The sequence below is a fragment of the Pimephales promelas genome, chromosome 10 (assembly GCF_988280905.1).
Source record: "Pimephales promelas chromosome 10, fPimPro1.hap1.1, whole genome shotgun sequence".
In the NCBI taxonomy this organism is placed as follows: domain Eukaryota; kingdom Metazoa; phylum Chordata; class Actinopteri; order Cypriniformes; family Leuciscidae; genus Pimephales; species Pimephales promelas.
The window spans coordinates 37,491,486-37,513,024 of record NC_142778.1 but is presented as its reverse complement, the minus strand read 5'-3'; the positions used below and the strand labels follow the sequence as shown (position 1 = coordinate 37,513,024).

The 21,539-nt window shown below is 38.7% G+C and overlaps 2 protein-coding genes across 2 annotated transcripts; one reads left to right on the top strand and one right to left on the bottom strand.

The window, feature by feature from the left end:
* Positions 1-49: 49 nt before the first annotated feature.
* On the bottom strand, positions 50-12,462 carry myef2 (myelin expression factor 2). Its single transcript, XM_089116576.1, has 16 exons — positions 12,286-12,462; positions 11,310-11,497; positions 9,459-9,534; positions 7,648-7,741; positions 7,381-7,569; positions 6,597-6,750; positions 5,452-5,501; positions 5,303-5,363; positions 5,092-5,190; positions 4,099-4,140; positions 3,933-4,013; positions 2,779-2,868; positions 2,633-2,686; positions 1,073-1,242; positions 821-872; positions 50-370 (listed from the first exon to the last, which is right to left on the bottom strand). The coding sequence occupies exons 1-16, from the start codon at positions 12,426-12,428 to the stop codon at positions 207-209; spliced, it is 1,707 nt and encodes a 568-aa protein (XP_088972702.1). The 5' UTR covers positions 12,429-12,462; the 3' UTR covers positions 50-206.
* A 2,908-nt stretch (positions 12,463-15,370) lies between these two features.
* ctxn2 (cortexin 2) lies at positions 15,371-19,633 on the top strand. Its single transcript, XM_039683893.2, has 2 exons — positions 15,371-15,718; positions 16,551-19,633. Exon 2 carries the CDS (start codon positions 16,606-16,608, stop codon positions 16,849-16,851), a length of 246 nt encoding a protein of 81 aa, XP_039539827.1. The 5' UTR covers positions 15,371-15,718; positions 16,551-16,605; the 3' UTR covers positions 16,852-19,633.
* The last annotated feature ends 1,906 nt before the right edge of the window (positions 19,634-21,539 follow it).

Here is a 21,539-nt window from a genome sequence, read left to right as displayed (position 1 = left end):
TAGAGTTCGGGACATGTTCCTCAAACAGACACAAACTCAAAGCCAGACAGAATTTACAACAGCCGACTTTTTATTTTTAAAATTGAGACAAACGCCTTACAAATGTTTAAAAAAAAACGAAAAAACAAAGCAAAGCGAAAGGCGGCGTTGTTGAGGAACATTAAAAGTGTGTGTGGCTGCGAGTGTTCAGACAGACCGAGAGCGCCTCAAGCGTTGCGATCGATGCGGACGTCCACCTCGCGGCCGTTGATCTTCGTCCCGTTCATCACGCGACAGGCTTTCTCCGCGCTCTCGGGACAGTCGAAGCGCACCGTTCCGCAGCCTTTAGACCGGCCGTTCTCCATCTTTATCTCCGCGTACATCACCTGACCTGCAGGAACACAGCGGGCAGTCAGCACACACACAACGACCTCAACACAAATCACACACACACATGATGGATTAATGATGAATTAATTACATATTTATGGAGGTATATATATATATATATATATACACACACACACACACACACAGACAATTATAATAATGATACAAATAAATTATATACAATTATAATAAGATATTTACAGGAGTTATTCATTTGTATTTTATTATTTGAAAGCACATACAAAACTGTGTAAAATAATAATGAAAATACTTCTAGTCTGTTTTTTCCTGCTGTTTAACATCACCTTGTAACATTTCTGCTTTTACCCCCTAATCATTTTAGTTAAATATGTGTTATGCATGTGTGTGTACATATATAAGTGTTATTTTCTCTTAAACCTAATTAATATTCAGTGTAAAAGCAGAAAGGGGCGAGATTAGCATCACGTACCGCAGTGACTGAACTTCTCCTTCAGCTTCTGCCAGCTCAGATCATACGAGAGCTGTGGACACACACCAAACACACGTCAGTGACACACACACACACAACAGCTGTGGACACACAAAACACACATCAGTGACAAACACACACTAGGGGTGCGGACACACGATTCCCGTCAAACACGTCAGTAACACACACATCTTCACATGATTCCAGTCATACATGTCAGTGACACACACACTCAGTCATCTTCATACGTACGTTTCTCACGAAGATCTGGCATCCGCCCTTAGACCCCGCCCCCCTGTCACTCATTCCACCCATGTGACCGCCGTACTGGCCGAAGCCACGCCCCATATCCATGTTTCCCGCCATTCGGTCAAAGCCAGAATTCATGCGGTCCATTCCCATATTGAGCATTCCTCCTCCTCCTGGAACACACACACACACACACACACACACACACACACACACAGATGACATGCTTACACCAGCAGTATTGGTTCTGATAAACTACATAGCATATAATAAAACACAACTGGTAATCGAGTATGACAGTAACACACTTTATTTGATCCGTCGTCACGGTAACACTTTACAGTAAAGTGAACACACTAATATTACTTGATTTGTTACAGTGTTAATGTGTGTTAATGATAAACAAATATTCACTGTTAGTTGATCTCAGATCAGCTCCTTTCATTTTAATAATGCAGAACTCAGATTAATAAATGCTGCAGAAGCAAATGTTGACTTGTGAAAGTAACTTCCTGTAAAATGTATCCGACACACTAACGGTCTCCAGTAATGATCAGGGACGGGACGATTACGCTCTCATGATGAAGTATACTGACGCCAGTATCAGGGTCTACAGGTTTCACAAGTCCAAATTAAGACCATTATCAATTACATTTAAGACCTGCTGTAGACAAAGGAAACGCAGTCTCAATCGGACAAAACTGCTGTTGCACGTTAGTCGTAATTAGCTAATTATATTTGGACTTGTGAAATATGGAACTATAACTCCAATTATTTGTTGTTTGTTGACTCAAATATAAAACTTGTTGAAATGTTTTCAGTGTGAGCATCAGGTCTTTTTGAACACTTCCATCTCATTTGAACAAAACCGTGATAATATTGATCGTCACGATACTTTTGGACACGATAATCGTGATATGAAGTTTTCATCCCGTCCCGTCCCTAATGACTGTTCTGATTCTCAGACGAGTCGTGTGGAATACTTGTGATAGAAAGTTGGTTTGTGTCAATCATAATGAACTGTATATGAATTTAACCCTTGTGCATTCCCTCATGGGAATTTTTGTGATATCAACTTCAAATTTGGAACATAACTTGGTAAGATTTATGGCTTTGATTTTATAGTAATTTTAGAGTAAAAATATTTTGTAAAATGTATATTTTATATAAAATAAAAAATATATAGTACAGTATATTTGATTTACTGTGAATTAAAACTTCCATAACTTTTTCATACTTTCATTTTTTTAAGTGTTTTCACTTCAGCAATAATCTGCTGAGTGTTTTCTTTAAAACAAGACCAAACTTGGGTATATATTCCAAGGCATTCTTGAATTACAACCATTTAAGTGTGAATAGAGCATTTAACCCCCATTCTCAAAAAGGGGGGGTGACAGTTAAGGGGTTAAAATGATACCAAACTTAAGTCTGTGCTCCGAAGCGTCACATTTTTATGACAGTTTTTTGACATGGACATTTTTGTCCTCTTTTTACCTGTGTGTAACTTTTTTTAATTGATGCACAAGGGTTAATTTTAATTTGTGTGAGCGTGAGATGACTGACCTAATCCAGAGCCAATGGGTCCTATCCCAGAATTCCCCATTCCTGAAAATCCTCCTGCAGATGGGAAAGAGTAAAGACGTCAGTCACCATCAGATCACACACACACCTCCAAACGGTCACACTCTCTCTCTCACTCACACACACACCTCCAAACGAGTCTCCAAACTGGACGCTCATTCCCAGGTCACTCCTGCCGAAGTCTCGGTCCATCCCCGACATTCCAGAGCGATACATGTCTGCACACAAACCCGAGCATGAACAGACAATCCACACGCATGCATCACATTTCCCATGATGCAGTGCTTCCCCAGATCCTGAAGCTTGACGGTTTAACATTTGAACTGGTATCAGAAACCATATATATATATATATGCTGTCAAATCGATAAATCACGATTAACTGCAAGTGTTTGTGTGCTTTATGTAACGTGTAGTGTAAGTGATAACTCCCGTTTGAGATCTGCAGGCCACCATACTGACTTTACCGAAGGATGTGCTGATTTTCTATCATAGTGCTGTGTGTAACTGAAGTCCTAATTGTTGGTGATATCTATGAAGATCATGAAAAAGACGTATATAGAGATATTCTGAACTCTATTGTAGTTAAACTGTGTCGGGAACCACTCACTGTCGTAATCATACTCTAGATCTAATATGATCACATGGAATAAACGTTGATGCCGTTGAATGCTATTGCTATCTGCACATACGACGAGCACTCGGGCCCTCGAGAGCAGCCAGACACCCTTGTGATACAGATTGAATGTTTTTCTTTTTTTAAATAATGAGTGATGCGACTACCTCCCGCTTTTACTTTTGTAAATATTTTCTGAGCATAAGTATAGAGATGCATGAATCATGAAGAACTTTATTACTGGAAAGTGTTGCTATTCCTGTTTAACAAATATTTTTTAACTGGTAAAGCTGTAAAATTGACATATATGAGCAGATGTGAATTGTATCCCTTATTCATCATCTCCCTTAGAAGAAAACAAACACAACCCTAGGTGTGTATTTGAAACAGTGGTTAAACTAGAGTGTGTTGTGTTCTCCCTGAGGAAAAACTCCATTCATCTGTTGCTATAGGAGAGGAAGAATGGTCTAAACTCGTTAAATCAACAACACGTATGTTAGGCCCTATACCAACCAAACTGAACATTTTTGTATTTGTTTAAAAAAAAAAAAAAAAAAAAAAAAAAAAAAAAAAAAAAAAAAAAAAAAAAATCGCAATATATATTAAAAAAAAGTAGCTTTACGATATTGGAAAAAATTGACAGAGTTGGGATGTGAAGATGTTTTACCTCCCATTCGGCCCATGGATCCCATGTCTCTGGCACCGAATCCTCCCATGCAGTCCATGCCGGAAAACCCCCCGCTCATCCCTGCACACACACACACACACACGTGAGCGCCCTCACAGCTGACCCCGAGACGATCAGCTTCAGATAAACGTGCCGTCTCTCTCACCACTCATGCGGTTCATGCTGCTGCATCCCGGCCCGTCCATTCCTGCGGGATCAACAGTCCTTCATTACCCATCAACCCCATCCTCAGCCGATACATTCAGTATTCTTACAGCTGACCAATAAACATCACATTTCAGTGAATGAACACATTTAGTAAATCAGTCCATTTATATATCACACTAGTGCTGCGCAACAATAAATCAAAGTTTGTGTTTACATAATATATGAGTGTATGTGTGTACTGCAAATGAAGCTTCGTGGAGCACTGAGGCTCTCCGCTGAAACAGCGCCGTCTTGTGGAAGGACACATTTACAGCAGCCGTGTCTATGGGCAGATGAGTGCGCAGGCCGTTGTTTTATACATTAAACACAAATAAAAGCCTGACAACACTAAATGTTCAGTTTCCTGAACATTTAAAGTGGCAATTAAATAAATGTAACAACAGAGTTGCTTGATGCAAGTTGCAAGAATGGTTTCTATGCTTTTTATGAGTCAGAATATATGATCATGCAACAGACTATAGGCTCATTTATATATAAACATATTTAAAAAAAATGGACTAAACTTGTCCCTGTAGAGTAGTGGTCTGCATACTCAACACGCACTTTTATCACTTGTATCCCGATTATAATTACTTTGCATATATAAATAGTAAATACACATGCATGCAGATATTGAATAAACATTTGCATGTATATACTGTATACATATTTATACATTTATATATAAATATTTTATACATTAACACATTTTTCTTAAATATATACATGCATGCGTGTGTATTTATATATTCAAAATAAATATACACAGTACACACACATATATTATGTAGACAAACTTTTATTTTGGATGCATTTAATTGTTGCCCAGCACTAATATAAACCTATTCATTTGCAAATAAATGTTTGCAAATCCTCAAAAATGTTAAAATAATTCAAATTAAGCATGCAGTATAATATCTGCATAAATATTAAAGAAAACATCAGCACAAACCTCCAGGTCCCATGGAGGCCACGCCCCCTCCACTGAGACGGTTGGCATTTATTGGCTGCCCACCGGGACCCAAACCCATACCGATGCCGCCCAGACCTCCTGCAACACACACACACACACACACACATATAATCAGACACTTACACATAAATAGATCTAGACACAAAGGTCAAATATCGGCTGATCTCAAACAGGCACAGAAAGCTCGTACTGGGCAACTGTGGCGCTTTCTCCGCTGGCCGGAAGTCATCTGCAGGAAGTGATTTATCGTCCTGCAGTAAAACAGACACATGAATGGATGCAGAAGAGCTACTATACTTCATAAACATACGCTGTACAAGAACAAACATAACATCTCACCATTTTCACATGCATCTGTCTGTCAAACAGCATCTGCCCATTGAACATGGCTGTGAGCGGCAGTGAAGGAACACGCACAACTAAAAATAACATTTACTAGAGCTTCTGGAAAAAATACTAAATTACTGTAGTCTAACTACAAATTTTAGCCTAATTAATTTGAATTACTATATACATTTTTTTATACGTGTGAATGAACGTGCTTGAATCCCTCCTGATGAATCAGAGTTTTGAACAAATCTCTTGAACAAATGATTCAACACATGTTTTAACAGACGCTTGCCGCCACCTGCTGGATACAGTTGTAATCATTATTTGCAGCGTCAAATTACTTTCAAAACGTGATTTAGTCTATTTTGATCGCGATTTGATCGCTATGTTCAGTCATACATCCAAATGTTCTTATCGGGCCGATAAAAATAAAAATAAACATGCCCTGCCGTTCAAAAGTTTGGGATTGGTATTTTTTTCAATGCGTCTTCTGCTCACCAAGGCTGCATTTATTTGATTAAAAATACAAAAACAATAGTATTGCAAAATATTTATACCATTAAAATAATAAAATAACCGTATTACATGTGAATATACAGTAAAGTGTAATTTATTCCTGTGAATGTTCATCATCATTACTCCAGTCTTCAGTGTCACATGATCCTTCAGATATCACTAATATGAGGATCTGATGATCAAGAAACATTTATGATTTTTATCAGTGTTGAAAAGAGTTTAAAAAAACAACAATCTGGATTTTTTGAATAGAAAGTTCAGCATTTATTTGACATAAAATATTTTATAAGATAAATGAAACTTGTGATCAATTTAATGCATCCTTGATTAATAAAATTCTTAATAAAATTAAAGTATTAATTGTAATCTGTTTCTTGAGCATCATATTAGAGTGATTTCTGAAGGATCATGTGACACTGAAGACTGGCGTAATGATGCTGAACATTCAGGAATAAATTACACTTTAATGTATTTTCAAAATAAAAGAATTTTAAATTGTAATTAAATAATAAAACACAGCCTTGGTGAGCAGAAGAGACTTATTTTAAAAACATAAATCTCACTGACATTTGAGCGGCAGTGTATATGTATATAAACAAACAGTAATTATTTTGTGTCTGAGGTGTTGGTGAGGATACAGAGGGCTTGAACGGCCTCCAGCGGCTGCTCGAAGGTCACCGTCCCCATCCCTCGGCTCTTCCCGTCTTTATCCTCTTTCACATCTGCCCTCCTCACGGTGCCGGCCATGCTGAACACCTCCTTCAGCTTCTTCCAGCCCACCTTAAAGTCCAGCTGCAGAGAACACACACACACACGTGAGTAAAGAGTTAAAGTAGAGCATTCGCTTATGATTACACAGACTATGAATCAGTCAAATAACCGCAGTTAATAATAATAATAATAATTTCCTAATGCTTAAAAATCTTTATTTCACAGTTAAATACTAATAAACCTTATTTTCAGCATTAATGCCACGAAAAACCAACAAAACGCATCTAAAACGGGCAAGAGCTTTGAGATGGACCGTATAAATAGATTTGACAAGAAATCTGAGGTATATCTGATCTCTGGTCAGTCGTGAGAAACACTATATGGAGTCCGAGCTTTAGTTTAAACTGATAATCGTTTATTCACAGTTTCCAGTCCCTCCGCAGCTCTTCTGCCGCTCCGGCCGGCTGAGGGAGTGTGTTCCCGCGGGAAAGCGACTCTATATCAGTTTACATTCCCAAACGATCATTTTGCAATTAATTATAATAAACCAGTGAGATTTGTGTATGCAGAAGGAGTCTCAAACATGTGTTCGGGTGTGCCTCAAGGCTCAGTCCTGGGCCCGCTTCTCTTCCACAGATGCGGCGGGTTACGTTCCTAATAAAGTGACGTCAGTGCAAACCCTCTATACTCGAACCGCAGTGACGGACTCACGTTGGCCACGAACACGGTGTTTCCCAGGCGGCCGGCCTGCAGCGCGCTGATGATGTCAGGAGGGATGTTGGGGTTGTTGGCGATGGAAGGAGGAACGTTAATCCCGACGGGGCCGTCCTGTCCTCGACCCGCTCCGAACATCCGGCTGGATCTCTGCAGAACACGGCGTGCGTGATCCCCGTCAGGGTCCTGAAACAGGCCGACACACTCGTCACACACTGTCTGCACACACACACACACGCGGGATGAAGAGATCTGATGGTTTACCTCTTTAATGTTCAGCGGCCGTCCGTTCAGATCATGTTTGCTCATGACTTCAATGGCTTTCTTCACAAACTCTTCATCTTTGAACTCAACCACACTGAAAGAGACGACCAGCGGTCAGGACAAGTGTGTGTGTGACAGTAAATGTGTACTAATTATGGTTTAGAACAATATAAGTGATTACTTTTCTAATGTTTATAAAAATATAAATAATAATTTTTGACTTCCTATAAAACAATTTAAGTACCTTTATTTCGCAGTTGATTAGTTTTTATAAATGTTTGGGAAAACATTAAAATAATAATAATTCCTACTTGATGCTGCAGTCTGATAGCTGAAGAAAGTCTTGAAGGCAACATTCCATTGCATATTTAATTAATTGAAATATTATTAATTTAAGCGTAATCTAAATATTGAAGTATTGACTTTAGTTAAAGTCCCTCTATAGTCAATTTTATCACTCAAAACTCATCTTAATCACCAAAATTACATATTTAAACGTGTTTTTTCCTTGAAAATATTTCTTCATGCCTTAAAAGATCTCGAATGTAACTCGACACCCTTGCCTCATTTAGTATGCGTGGTTCTATGAATATGCAAATGAGCCCCGCCTCCACTCACTCACTCACTGGTTGCCGATACGACATTAAACGCTGGATTTACACCCCAGGGGGACTTTAAAGAAAGTACAGTAGATGAACGCCAATTCAATTCCCAGGGAATGCATAAAGCGTCAGATAAAACATTTGTATTAATGAAAATGCTTACAGGGTTCGTACAGATACTGATATTTTCAAGAACTACTTTTTTAATTTCAAGGACTACAATCAGAGTTCTCGCTAATTTAAAACAATATCTTTATTATATTTAAAATTCTGATAAATAAACATACTAATAAAACAAAAGAGTACAAATAAAGCACAGTATGCAATATTCACAACATTAACCTGAGAAAGGATGCTATGACAAAGATAGTTTTCCTCATTCATTCAAATATATTTCCTTTCCTCACATGAATATATGATTGACCTGAAGAACGAAAGCGGTTTCATATACTTGGATATTTATATGAGCAATATCACGCTCATACTCACGCGCAATGTCTTTATATCTTTATCAGACATTAAAAGGTTTTTATTGTCGACTAATTTTCCAACAAGTACCTCTTCATAAATACGGCTTTTTCCAAGGACAAATTCAGGTACTTTAAGCACTTTGTATGAACTCTGTGTTGTGTTTTTGCTGAATTAATGAATGTGTTGTGAAGCAGTTCTTACCCGCAGCCCTGCAGACGCACGTCCCAAGAAGAAGAAGAGGAGGAGGAAGAGGAGAAGAAAGAACATCATCAGAATCACTTCAACCCAAACAACTCATTTCTCATTAGTGCTTCAGAAAGATCAATTACAACATGCTCATGAAGTACGGGAGCGTTTTAATCAGCTCGTTTACATTTCATTGGGACGTGGCTACAGTGAGATGGACAAATGAAAGCAAATAAACTCAGAAAGGGGCAAATGAAACTGGATCTTGTTGTTACGGGAAAGAGAGAACGGATCAAACGGACAGATGGATGAAGGGGTTTGAGGAAAGACACCTGACAGATAGATGACTCTCGTAGGTCAGTTGGCGTGATCTTAAATCCAAATCAAAAAACACCTAAGCAATCATCAGATGTGAGACAGATGGACCCCAGCCAAACGGGTCAGCACCAAAATAATCATCATAATGGTCTTTACTGTAACATCAACACACCATCCATCCCAAAGGTCAAAGGAACAACAGTGTAATCGGCTCTACCAGAGTGCGATGTTAACCTCGCAGAGTCACCAACACTTACCCTTGACTTTCCTTCTCCATCCTTAAAGAGTTCCACGTATGTAACCTCACCAACTACATGAGACATACAAAGGGAAAATACCACAGAGAACAAGGCATTTAAATCACCAGTGGATCGCCCCGAGTGCAACGCTACAGGAACACATACAACACCTGAACCCTGCGGCCCGCTCCACGAGCGCCGCCTCAAACCGATGCATTTATTCCACTATATGCAGGTGCGAAGTAGCGCTGCGCGATTCACCGCAACTCATGTGATCGCACTTAAAGGAGCAGTTCGCTTTAAGATGAGAGTTAGCCCATGATTTACTCTCCGTCAAGTCATCCTAGTGTACGAACACAATCAGAGTCATATCAACCCGCCGCCGGACCCGTTTGGAGTCGGTTTCATGAGCTTCAATCTGTTGGTTGCAATCCACTGCCATTATAAAGCATGGAAGAGCAGGACATTTTTAATATAACTCTGTGTTGGTCTGAGAGAAGAGTGTTGAGGGAGAGTAAATCATGGGCTAACTCTCATCTTTAAGTGAACTGCTCCTTTAAACCGAGTCAGCTGATCGCGATTGTGAAACGGCAAAGGCTGTGATTATCAGTAATGTGCAGCGTGTCAGTGAAGCACGGCTCAGGAAACGCGGATCACTGTGAAAACACTATAAAGTGCGTTTGAACATGAAAAGCATTTATGAGCCTCTTGTCCAACAAAAGACATCCCTTAATAACACGCTTTTACTGCAAACACACTTCATCAGGACAGCTGAGGAAGAACACACAGAATAAGACGTGTTTAAAGCGTTTCAATCTTCGGTTTATTCAGATACAGATAGTGTGATGCTCATAGGGGTTTCCTGGAATGATGTGCTTTAAAAATGTATTTGTTTTTTGTCTTATGACAAATCTTATAAGGAATATCGCTTTTTGCGATTCTTAATTTGCAGGAAACCAGCCTTTGTTTTTAATGTTAAGATCGGAAATTCAACACCTAAACGCAATATTGGGTTTAAATTAGGGCTGTGCAAAAATTAATAGCGATTAATCGCATCCAAAATAAAAGTCTGTGTTTACATAATATATTTGTGTGTGCTGTATATAATTATTTTGTATATATAAATACACACACATCATGCATGTATATATTTAAGAAAATGTGTTATTCATATGTAAAATATTTATATAATATAGATTATGTATTTATTTATATATATACCGAATTTAAGCGCAAATAATTCTTAAATACATGCATGTGTGTGTATTTATATACACAAAATAATTATATACAGCACACACAAATATATTATGTAAACACAGACTTTTACTTTGGATGCGATTAATCGCAATTAATTTTTGCACAGCCCTAGTTTAAATATAAGAAAGCTGCAAAGTGTGTTTCAAACTGTAAACATTTAATATTTTTCACATCTCATTCAAAAAGTGTGTGACGCCCTCTGGTGCTCAGAGAGATATGTGGTGTGTGTGTGAGACGCTCTCTGGTGTTCAGATGGAGTACTTACTACCGATCACTGACAAACTGCACATAAAATAATAAGCCTTTGCCAAATCGCGAGTGGTTTCATTGCGATTAATCGTGCAGCGCTAGTGCAAGATGTAGAAAAATCACAGGTTTGACCACCCACCTGTACAAATCCTTCAAAATATCAGTGAGATCAAGCTACAGTGAGAGACTACAACAGATACCAGAATAACCTAGAGTCAAAACATATTCACACCGGCCAGAACAGCGTCCGAAGACGAAGAACAACCGCTCCGCTACATGACAGATACGAGAGAGGGAGAGGACGGGACGGGGACGCTGCGCTGTCTGTGTGCGTTACCTTTCTCGCGCATTAGATCTTTAATAGCCTGCCACTTCATATCATAAGGGATATTGCTAATGAACACCCGGTTCCTGAGCGAGGCCTTCTTGTCTCCGCCAGTGTGGCGCTCTTTATACGGGTGGTAGCGGTGAGACTTTCGGCCCCCGGAGCTTTTCTCTTTGGGCTCCGGCTTCTCCTCGGCGTCGCTGCTGAGACACGGAGAGGAAAAAAACTTCAACACACATGGGATAGTACAAAACAGTTCAACTACACAGGCTAAAGGCCTATAAAAAATTATAATAAAAAATACATATATAATACATAAGTTTACAATAAATGTAAATATTTATTATATAATAAATAAATATATTATGGCTGTCAACAAACGCGTATGATTAATATTTTCAAATATATTTAATGCAATTAACGCAGCATCCATTTTCTCTGTCTTTCCTATTGTCAAGTATAATAAAACTAACATTATATTGTTTATAATTGAACTCAAGCATTATATTGAGGCCCTAAAACTAAAAGATGCAAGAAATTAAGTAAAACCCTAATACAATAAAAAAATCCTTAGAATCGTCCATTTTGATTTCATGGTAACTTTAACAAAAACTACATTGAAAATAAACTTTGAGTGCGAAATAAAGCGCTTTACACACGAACATTCGCTAATGATGCGGCCGTTGCCATGGGTTACCGTTTTGATTGGCGCGCGCCACTAATATAAGCAGCGACACAAAACACAGAAAAATACGCGCTGAGAGGAACGGAAAATCGAAGAAACTATTAAGATACACTCGCGACGAATCGAGTGTATCTTAAGATAGTTTCTCCAATATAGTTTCTTCGTGACGAACCGCGACTTATCTGAAGATAGAAATAAAAGCGATTCTATTTTTCTCTGTGAACGCGCGCAGGCCGCACAAACAACACACACGTAATAGACGCAACACATGCAGTATTTAAGATTTAAAATGCTCAAACTTACGTTTTAACCCCATTTGTGTTCTCCTCTGTCTGCTGGGGTTCAGAGGAGTTCTCTGTCTCCGGTTCTCCTTCGTCAGTCGGAGAATCGCCTGATTCTTCTTGCTTGTTGTCAGAGAGATCGAGCGCCAGCTCCGCGTCCGCCATCACTGCTGATCTCTCTCGAGCGCGCGTCAGTTATCGCGAGAAGACGCGAAAGGAAAATGGCGATTGCAGGAGGATGAAATCTTTTATTCCCGCTTAAATCTGTGAGGGCCCCTGGGATAATGTGTTCCTCATACTATAGGCATAGCTTTCAAAGTCTAGCCACTTATATGTCTATAGCGCTCTATACTATACAGTATCAATAAGATTCAAGGTTATAACTATTATCCTGAAAAAAACTTAGTTTTCGCCTGTAGGCTACTGTATAACCGCCAACTCAAACAGGAGTATTCGTGCTGTTCCAAAAATATCTCTTGTTCTATTGCCGTCTTTTATTCATTCATTTATATATTTTATTTCATTCTTTTGAAAAAAAAAAAGAAATGAAAAAAAGTTCATTTATTTCAGTAAGTAAAAGGTGTTCTCATTATGAAAACCTTTTCACAATATTGTAATTTAATTTGGAGTTTTCATAAGCTATAGCCTTAGCCATAATCATCACAGTTATATAAAACAAAGTCTTGGAATATCTCACTTTGCTTGCAATGAGTCTATATAATAGTTTCACCTTTTAAGTTGAAATATTAAAATAAATTTGCACGATATTCAAATTTTTCGAGTGTCACCTGTATAAGACTTAAGAAAAACAGCCTGTAAGGGCAAACTCATTTACCACCATTGTACATTACAAACACCCCAATCAAACCTTAAAAAACAACAACAACAACAGGTGAAATTAACTGGGCTAGAGTGTGGGCTTTGCCACAAAATTATACATCGTTGCTATCCCACATTTTTATTTCTACAAAGGTTTATTTCCGTAAATTGCTCCTTATGGTCTCTAAACTGAAGTTTTATCTCATTTATATTGGTATTGTGAGTGTACTAAGAATTTTTGGAAAACATTTTAAGTTTTTTTTTTTTTTTTTTTGGTAATAATTCCTGAAATCCCATTGAAATGTGAAAATGTTATCCTGCGTTACACACATGTGAAAGAGGACAGTCAAATGGTGTTTGTTTACTCAATCTAATTTTGTTTCCCGCCAACTATTTTGTACAAAAGTGTAAATATTGTAAGTGTAAGCCTTTCTTTTACCTTTTTCTGTTAAAACAGTTTATGTATTTGATTGTAATATCCAATAAGAAGACTCTAAAGACTGAATCTTTTAAATAGGTTTATTATTGTCCTGCTCGCATTTAATGTGTTACTTTTGTTATGATATATAAAAATGAGTCATCTTTATTTCTATAGCGCTTTTACAATGTAGATTGTTTCAAAGCAGCTTTACAGAGATAACAGGAAAACAATGTTATAATAATATTGTTAAATATAAGATTAAATGTCCCCAACTAAGCAAGCCAAAAGCCAATAGCGACAAAGGCGAAATTACTGTGCAATATAGTTTTATAATAACAATAGAGCAAAAAATGGATGGGAAAATCCCACAGATTATCCTCGTTCGTATGACCCAATCATAAGATTTTTTCATGTTTAAAAACCCAATTAATACAAATGTGTAAAAGTATTATTTGGAAAATATTTAGTTCATATTAAATTACATTATTACTGTTTTCTACTAACTAGTGTTACAGTTAGATGTGTTTTTATGTGGTCACTTTCGAATATTGTATTTATTTTAAAGGGATACTCCACTTTTTTGGAAATAGGCTCATTTTACCACTCCCCCAGAGTTAAACTGTTGGGTTTTACCGTTTTCGAATCCATTCAGCCGATTTTCTGATATTTAGAAGAATATCAGTAACCAGACAGTTGGTCTCATTGACTTCCCTAGTAATTTTTTTTTCCTACTATGGAAGTCAATGAGACCAGAAACTGTCTGGTTACTGATATTCTTCTAAATATCAGAAAATCGGCTGAATGGATTCGAAAACGGTAAAACACAACTGTTTAACTCTGGGGGAGTGGTAAAATGAGCCTATTTCCAAAAAAAGTCGTCCCTTTAATAGCCTTTATTTTTTTTATTGATTTAGTTTAATCATATTTATATGATTATTTTAAATGTGTATTATTAATTAATTAATATTCTTTAAACAAATATTTTGTTTTAATACTTTTTGTTTAAATAATATTATTTATGTTATCAAGATCAATATCCCTAATTTATTCTTTAATTTCAATCAAATGTTATTTTAATCTTTTTAATATTTAATATTTTAATCATTTTTATTTAGTTAGTTTCATCTTATTTTGGTTAATTATTGAGATCAATTTGCCTTTTTATTTATTTGTTATTTAGTTCCATCATATTTATTTATATATATACATTTTTACTATTAGCAAATTTTTCTTAAAATCTTTTTTTATAGTTTAATCTTTTTCATTAGCCTATGTAGATATATATATATATATATATATATATATATATATATATATATATATGTCTTATTTTGTATCATTTTAATCAAATGTTTTATTTTCGTAATTTTATATTATTTATTCATTTAAATCAAATTGTATTAATTAATTAATCTTTTTAATTAAATGTCTAATTTTAATCCTTTTTAAAAATGCATTTAGTTTAATCTTATGTTTTATTATTTATTGATTTTTCACATTTGTTTTTCTCACCACAGTTTGAAATCTCTATCTAATCTCTTTGCTATCTCCCATAGCAAACACCTTCAAACTCTCAAATGACTACACACAACACCCTAGCAACGCCTTGGTAACCCCCCCCCCCCCCCACACACACACACACACACACACACACATACACAACAAACATACCAACGCCTTAGTAACCCCCCACAACATCCTAGCGATGCCTTGGTACATGGTAACCCCCCATAATGCCCTAGCAACGCCTTGGTAACCACCCACAACACAGCGAAATCTCTCACATTTTCATAAAATCTGAAAGATCTTTATATTGCAGTATTGAATTGGGTTACAGGGAGTCACTGTGCCTTTAAAAGCAGGCTGAGCCGCATCAGTTCATCTAACGATGCTTTAAGAACAAGGTCTAATTGAGTTGACACACAGAAAGAGCCAGCTCTCATCTCGAGAAGAACAGCCTTCTGGGAATTGACAGAGCAAACCAAATAACCAGGAACAGCCGAGAGCAAGAGTGAACAGCAGGAGCATCAGCAGCGGAGACTAACAAGTGGTTTCTGATCTGAGTGTGTGTGTGTGTGTGTGTGTGAGCTCGGGGAGCGCAGGCAGCAGGGCTGAGAGTCTCTCTCTCGAGCCGGAGAGCTCACACACACACTTCTCTGCAGGGATGATGAGGGGAACCACAGAAACACACTGACAGAATGAGGCTGAAATGAAGGTGAGATTGATTGCTTCTTGTGTTCGATCTGTTCTTCATCCTCCTCCTCCTCCTCCTCGTCTCGGTCTGAAACTGTTTCCTCTGCATGACGATGACACGCGGCTCTCAGTCGAGCAACAGGTCGTTCTCCCGCATGTGTCGCTCAGATTAAACATGTCGTCTGGGTCTCTCTGACTCTGCAATCGCGATGGGCTGTGATTCCTCAAGTGTGTGTGTTCTGCTGCATTCGGCTCCAGCTCTGCTGCAGTTCTGCTGAGACACACTCATATCATACACACTTATGCTGGTTACCAATAGACCACAGGAGTCACACACACACACACACTTGTTGAGAAACAGTTGAGAAACTAGTTGAGAAACACTGACTCTGGTTTATACGACACCGTTTTATAATTAAAACATAAAACGTTATGCGTTTTGGCCATTCAATTTGGTGGTTAGAAAATGCAAACCAAGTTTTTAAAAACGATAACATTATCGTCTCCGTGTAAACTACAAAAACGTGAATTTGTGAAAACAGTGACGTCATGCACATGCGTATCACACGTGTTCAGTTGTTTCTTCACAAAATGACGTCGCCACCTACAGGCCAGGCAGCAGAATACAGCGCTTTTAGTGCCGGAGAACACCTTCCCAAAGCTAGAGCCGCATGCATTTACATTTACATTTACACGCCTTTATCCAAAGCGATGCATTTCATTTCAAGGTACTCGTTTACATTCTCATCAGTAACTCCCCCTGCAGGGCGTTTTTCATGCTCAAATGAGCAAAACAGGTATGAAGTGCCGCTTTGAAATGAGCATTAAATATTAAATATCCCTTACCTTCACAGGCGTCCATCCATCCTCGTTGATCCCCAGTGAGGATGAAGGGGCTCGTCCGGGAACATGTGTAGCGTTCATTACAACCACAGTCTGGCGGCCATGAGCAGCGGGGACATCATGGCCTATTCCCTGAGCCTGGAGCAGAAGACGGCCTTCGCGTTTGTGGGGATGTTGCTGGTGTTTCTGGGCTTGTTGATCGTCAGGTGTTTCCGGATCCTGTTGGACCCCTACAGTAGCATGCCGTCCTCGAGCTGGGGCGACGGAGTCGAGGGGCTGGAGAAGGGCACGTTTGAATACGCCCTCACCTGAGAACGCCGTCCATGAATGTACATTTAAGCATTTGGCAGACGCCTTTATCCAAAGCGACTTACATTGCATTTCAAGGTACACGTTTACATTCTCATCAGTTCTTGCTTTCCCTGGGGATCGAACCCATGACCTCGGTTTTGCAAGCGCCAGCGCTCTACTGTTTGAGCTACAGGAAAGATCAAAGCCTTCGCCATAAATCATAAAGGCTTCACTTCATACAGGGCCGACACTAAACGACTAACGACACTAAACGAAAGCGTAATGTTCAGTGATGCAAATGAAATGGCCAAAGACGTCAACTTGATGCGGCGATGGATCACGAGAACGCGTCCTGCGTGAACGTCCTCAAGCGGTGTGAGAATTCATCATACGCAGACCGTGTTTTTGTCTTGTTTTCCAGGAAAAATACTGCATCTAAACATTCTAAAATCAAGATGACTTAAGATATTAGTAAGTGATTTCTAAGAAATGCTGTTAAATTTTACAGGACTGAGCAGTAGGGGGCGTGTCTAGTCTACTCATGATGGGGGAGGAGAGAGTGAGCCAATCAGCAGCAATAGGGGCGTGTCCATTCATGAAGGGGGAGGGGAGTGAGCCAATCAGCAGCAATAGGGGGCGTATCCATTCATGAAGCGGGATGAGAGCGAGTGAGCCAATCATGATTAGGGGGCGTGTCCACTCAAGCAAGCAAGCAAGCAAATTTTATTTATAGCACTTTTCCAAACAAATGAATGCAGTTCAAAGAGCTTTACAGGCACAACAATTAAAAGCAAGTACAAAATAGAGGTAAAGTACAAGAAAAAAAAAATAAAGAAGGGGAGGAGAGCGAGTTAGCCAATCAGCAGAGGGGGCGTGTCCACCCAAGAAAGGGGTGGAGTGAGATTGAGCAAATCAGCAGTAGGGGGCGTATCCACTCATGACATGGGAGGATAGAGTGAGCCAATCAGCAGTAGGGGGTGTGTCCACTCATGAAAGGGTAGGAGAGAGTGAGCCAATCAGCAGTAGGGGGTGTGTCCACTCATGAAAGGGTAGGAGAGAGTGAGCCAATCAGCAGTAGGGGGTGTGTCCACTCGTGATTGGGGAGGAGAGAAAGTGAGTAGGAGGGAGATTTAAAGAAAGACTGTAGAAAGAGAGATGGCTGAGAGACATTACAACGAGAAATATTTCAGGCAAGAGTTTTAGGACACGCGTTTTCCAGCGCTGAGAGCCCTGAGCGGGAAAGCCTGATAATGCACCCAGAGGTTTCGTTGTTTCTACTCCATACATGAGTAACATCTTCAGTCATTTTTGCTTCTTCAGTAAATGTATCTTGATTTAAGAATGTTTAGAAATTTGGAAAACAAGATAAAAAAAATGAGGAAGGACATAATTAGTTTTTTTTTTACAGTGAATTTGTTGTATGATGTCACATCATTTAGCCACTGGGCATCTCAGGGAAGAGGAGAAAAGACTTGAAAAGAACACAAGATGGCACATGTGTGAGGATGTAAACACAGTAATCTCGCCCTTTCATTCATGCCGTCCGCTCGTTGGGTATTGAAGTACGTTTGCGGCCTAACTCTCCTATTTACTGTGATCTCAAACTCACATAACCTGCTGTTTCTGAGAAGCATAAATCTGAAAACATCTGCACAGATATGAAACCGCAGAGACTTTGAGAGGGAAAATTCTTGGTAACGCTTCCTTTTATAGTACAGTTCTGAAGTGTACTTACAGTATACTTACCTAGAAAGTACTGGCTAATACTGCCAATATTAGTACAGCTATACTGCTAATACAAAGCACTGGTAAGTACATGGGTTAGGGGTCGGTTCAGGGTTAGTACCTAGTTATTACCCAGTAATTGTAATTCCTATAATAAGTACATAGTACATGGGTAACAGGACTGTAAAAAGAAGCGTTACCAAATTCTTGAATGTAATGTCTGAAATGGTGACACACACCACCTCCGTGTTTGTTTGTTTGCGTGACAGAAGGGTGTGTCACATGATGACAGCAGTGTTTGTTTGTTTGTTTGCGTGACTGAAGGGTGTGTCACCATGACGACAGCAGTGTTTGTTTATTTGCGTGACTGAAGGGTGTGTCACCATGACGACAGCAGTGTTTGTTTATTTGCGTGACTGAAGGGTGTGTCACCATGACGACAGCAGTGTTTGTTTGCGTGACTGAAGGGTGTGTCACATGACGACAGCAGTGTTTGTTTGTTTGTTTGGGTGACTGAAGGGTGTGTCACCATGACAACAGCAGTGTTTGTTTGTTTGCGTGACTGAAGGGTGTGTCACATGACGACAGCAGTGTTTGTTTGTTTGCGTGACTGAAGGGTGTGTCACATGACGACAGCAGTGTTTGTTTGTTTGTTTGCGTGACTGAAGGGTGTGTCACCATGACGACAGCAGTGTTTGTTTGTTTGCGTGACAGAAGGGTGTGTCACCATGACGACAGCAGTGTTTGTTTGTTTGTTTGCGTGACTGAAGGGTGTGTCACCATGACGACAGCAGTGTTTGATTGTTTGCGTGACTGAAGGGTGTGTCACCATGACGACAGCAGAGAAACGCGAGCCGGATCCGAGTGAAAGCGTAGCTCATCTCGTGTTCTAGTGCTGTGAATCTGCCTTACTGTTACTCAGACTGGATTCTGTGCCTTCATTTAGCGACGGTAGCATATAACTGTGTGTGTGTGTGTGTGTGTGTGTGTGTGTGAGGATGACGGCCACTGTGTTTCTCTGATGCTGAAGATGGTCTGTATTTATTCATCTGCTGGAATAAAACAATTATGGACCTTCCTTTTGCTGTCCGTTTATTTCCTAAGACATGAAATCAAAGTGTACCTTGTGGATTCACGTTTGACCTTCATCGCTCGTTCCAGAAGTATTTTTCCCGTTTTTTCTCTATTTTAAAATAGGCCCAATACTATAGGCCAAAATTCATTTATTTCAGTAATTCAACTTAAAAAGGTGAAACTAATATATTATATAGACTCATTACATGCAAAGTGAGATATTTCAAGCCTTTATTTGTTATAATCTGGATGATTATGGATTACAGATATGAAAACCTTTTCACAATATTCTAATTTAGAATTTGGGATTTCATATCTGTAAGCCAATATCATCACAATTATAACAAATATGAACGTTATTATATTTCTATGTATTCCAAGCTTTGGCATTATTGTATTATTACAGTCATGTCAATGAAGCAATTTTGACTTTGACTGTCTGCCGGGATGTTGCGGAGATGAGCAGTCGACCTTTAAGAGCCTTAGGAAAACTCAGGATCGAGTTGTCATGTTTGTCACGATACCTTAGTTATTCTTCCATAAGGGAATCACTGTTGCAAGAGATTGCACACACACACTCTCTCACTCAAACTCAAACACACACACACACACACACACACACACATACACACGACCCAACCATTCAATTGTCAGTGCAGGCGGGCTCTACTATTCCCGAACCGAATTAATCAGAAATGACTTTGCAAGTTAGTTGCTAGAGATGATGTAAGTGATATTCAGCTGGCTATATGTTTAATGATTACAGTAGTTAAACCAGCTAAACTTCAACATTTCAGCTGTAAAATGCCACATGCAGTTGCTAATATTAAGAGATATTTGCTTTTACTTTTAAAAATGCTGGTAATGGTACAGTTAATGCTTACTTTGAAGATTTTGAATATGTTACATTTGTAATGGTGTAGCCTATTTTCATCTAGATGTGGTATTATCATTTGTACAATAGCTAAGATTAATTACTGCATAAATTAATTAAAGGAGTAGTTTACTTTTTAAAAAAACTTTAGCTGATAATTTACTCACCCCCATGTCATCCAAGATGTCCATGTCTTTCTTTCCTCAGTCGAAAAGAAATGAAGGTTTTTGATGAAAACATTCCAGGATTTTCTCCATATAATGGACTTCAATGGGAACCAAACGGTTCAAGGTCCAAAAGACAGTTTCAGTGCAAACTGTTCAAAGGGCTTTAAACGATTCCAGACGATGAATAAGGGTCTTATCAAGCGAAACGATCGCTCATTTAATTAATAAATAACAAAGTTTAAGTTTTATAAGCTCAAATGCTCGCCTTGCTCGATTCTGTGACGCGCGTTCGTGACTCTCCTGTTCGAACTCGTTCATCAAAATGAACAAATCTTTTTCCGAGTCAGTTCGTTCGTTGAATGAACCAAATAACTAAAAAAATATTTGTTCATTTTGATGAACGACTTTGAACAGGAGAGTCACGAACGCGCGTCACAGAACAGAGCAAGGCGAGCGTTTGAGCTTATAAAACTTAAACTTTGTTATTTATTCATTAAATGAGCGATCGTTTCGCTTGATAAGACCCTTATTCATCGTCTGGTGTCGTTTAAAGCCCTTTGAACAGTTTGCACTGAAACCGAACAGAACTGAACCGTTTGGTCCCCATTGAAGTCCATTATATGGAGAAAATCCTGGAATGTTTTCATCAAAAACCTTCATTTCTTTTCGACTGAGGAAAGAAAGACATGGACATCTTGGATGACACGGGGGCGAGTAAATTATCAGCAAAGTCTTTTTAAAAATGAACTACTCCTTTAGGATTTTTAAGTAATAAATTCATTTTAAGGCAGCATGGAATAGGTTTGTATAATATGCTGTATCTATAATACCATGTATAGTATCAAGTATAGTATCATGAACCACAATTG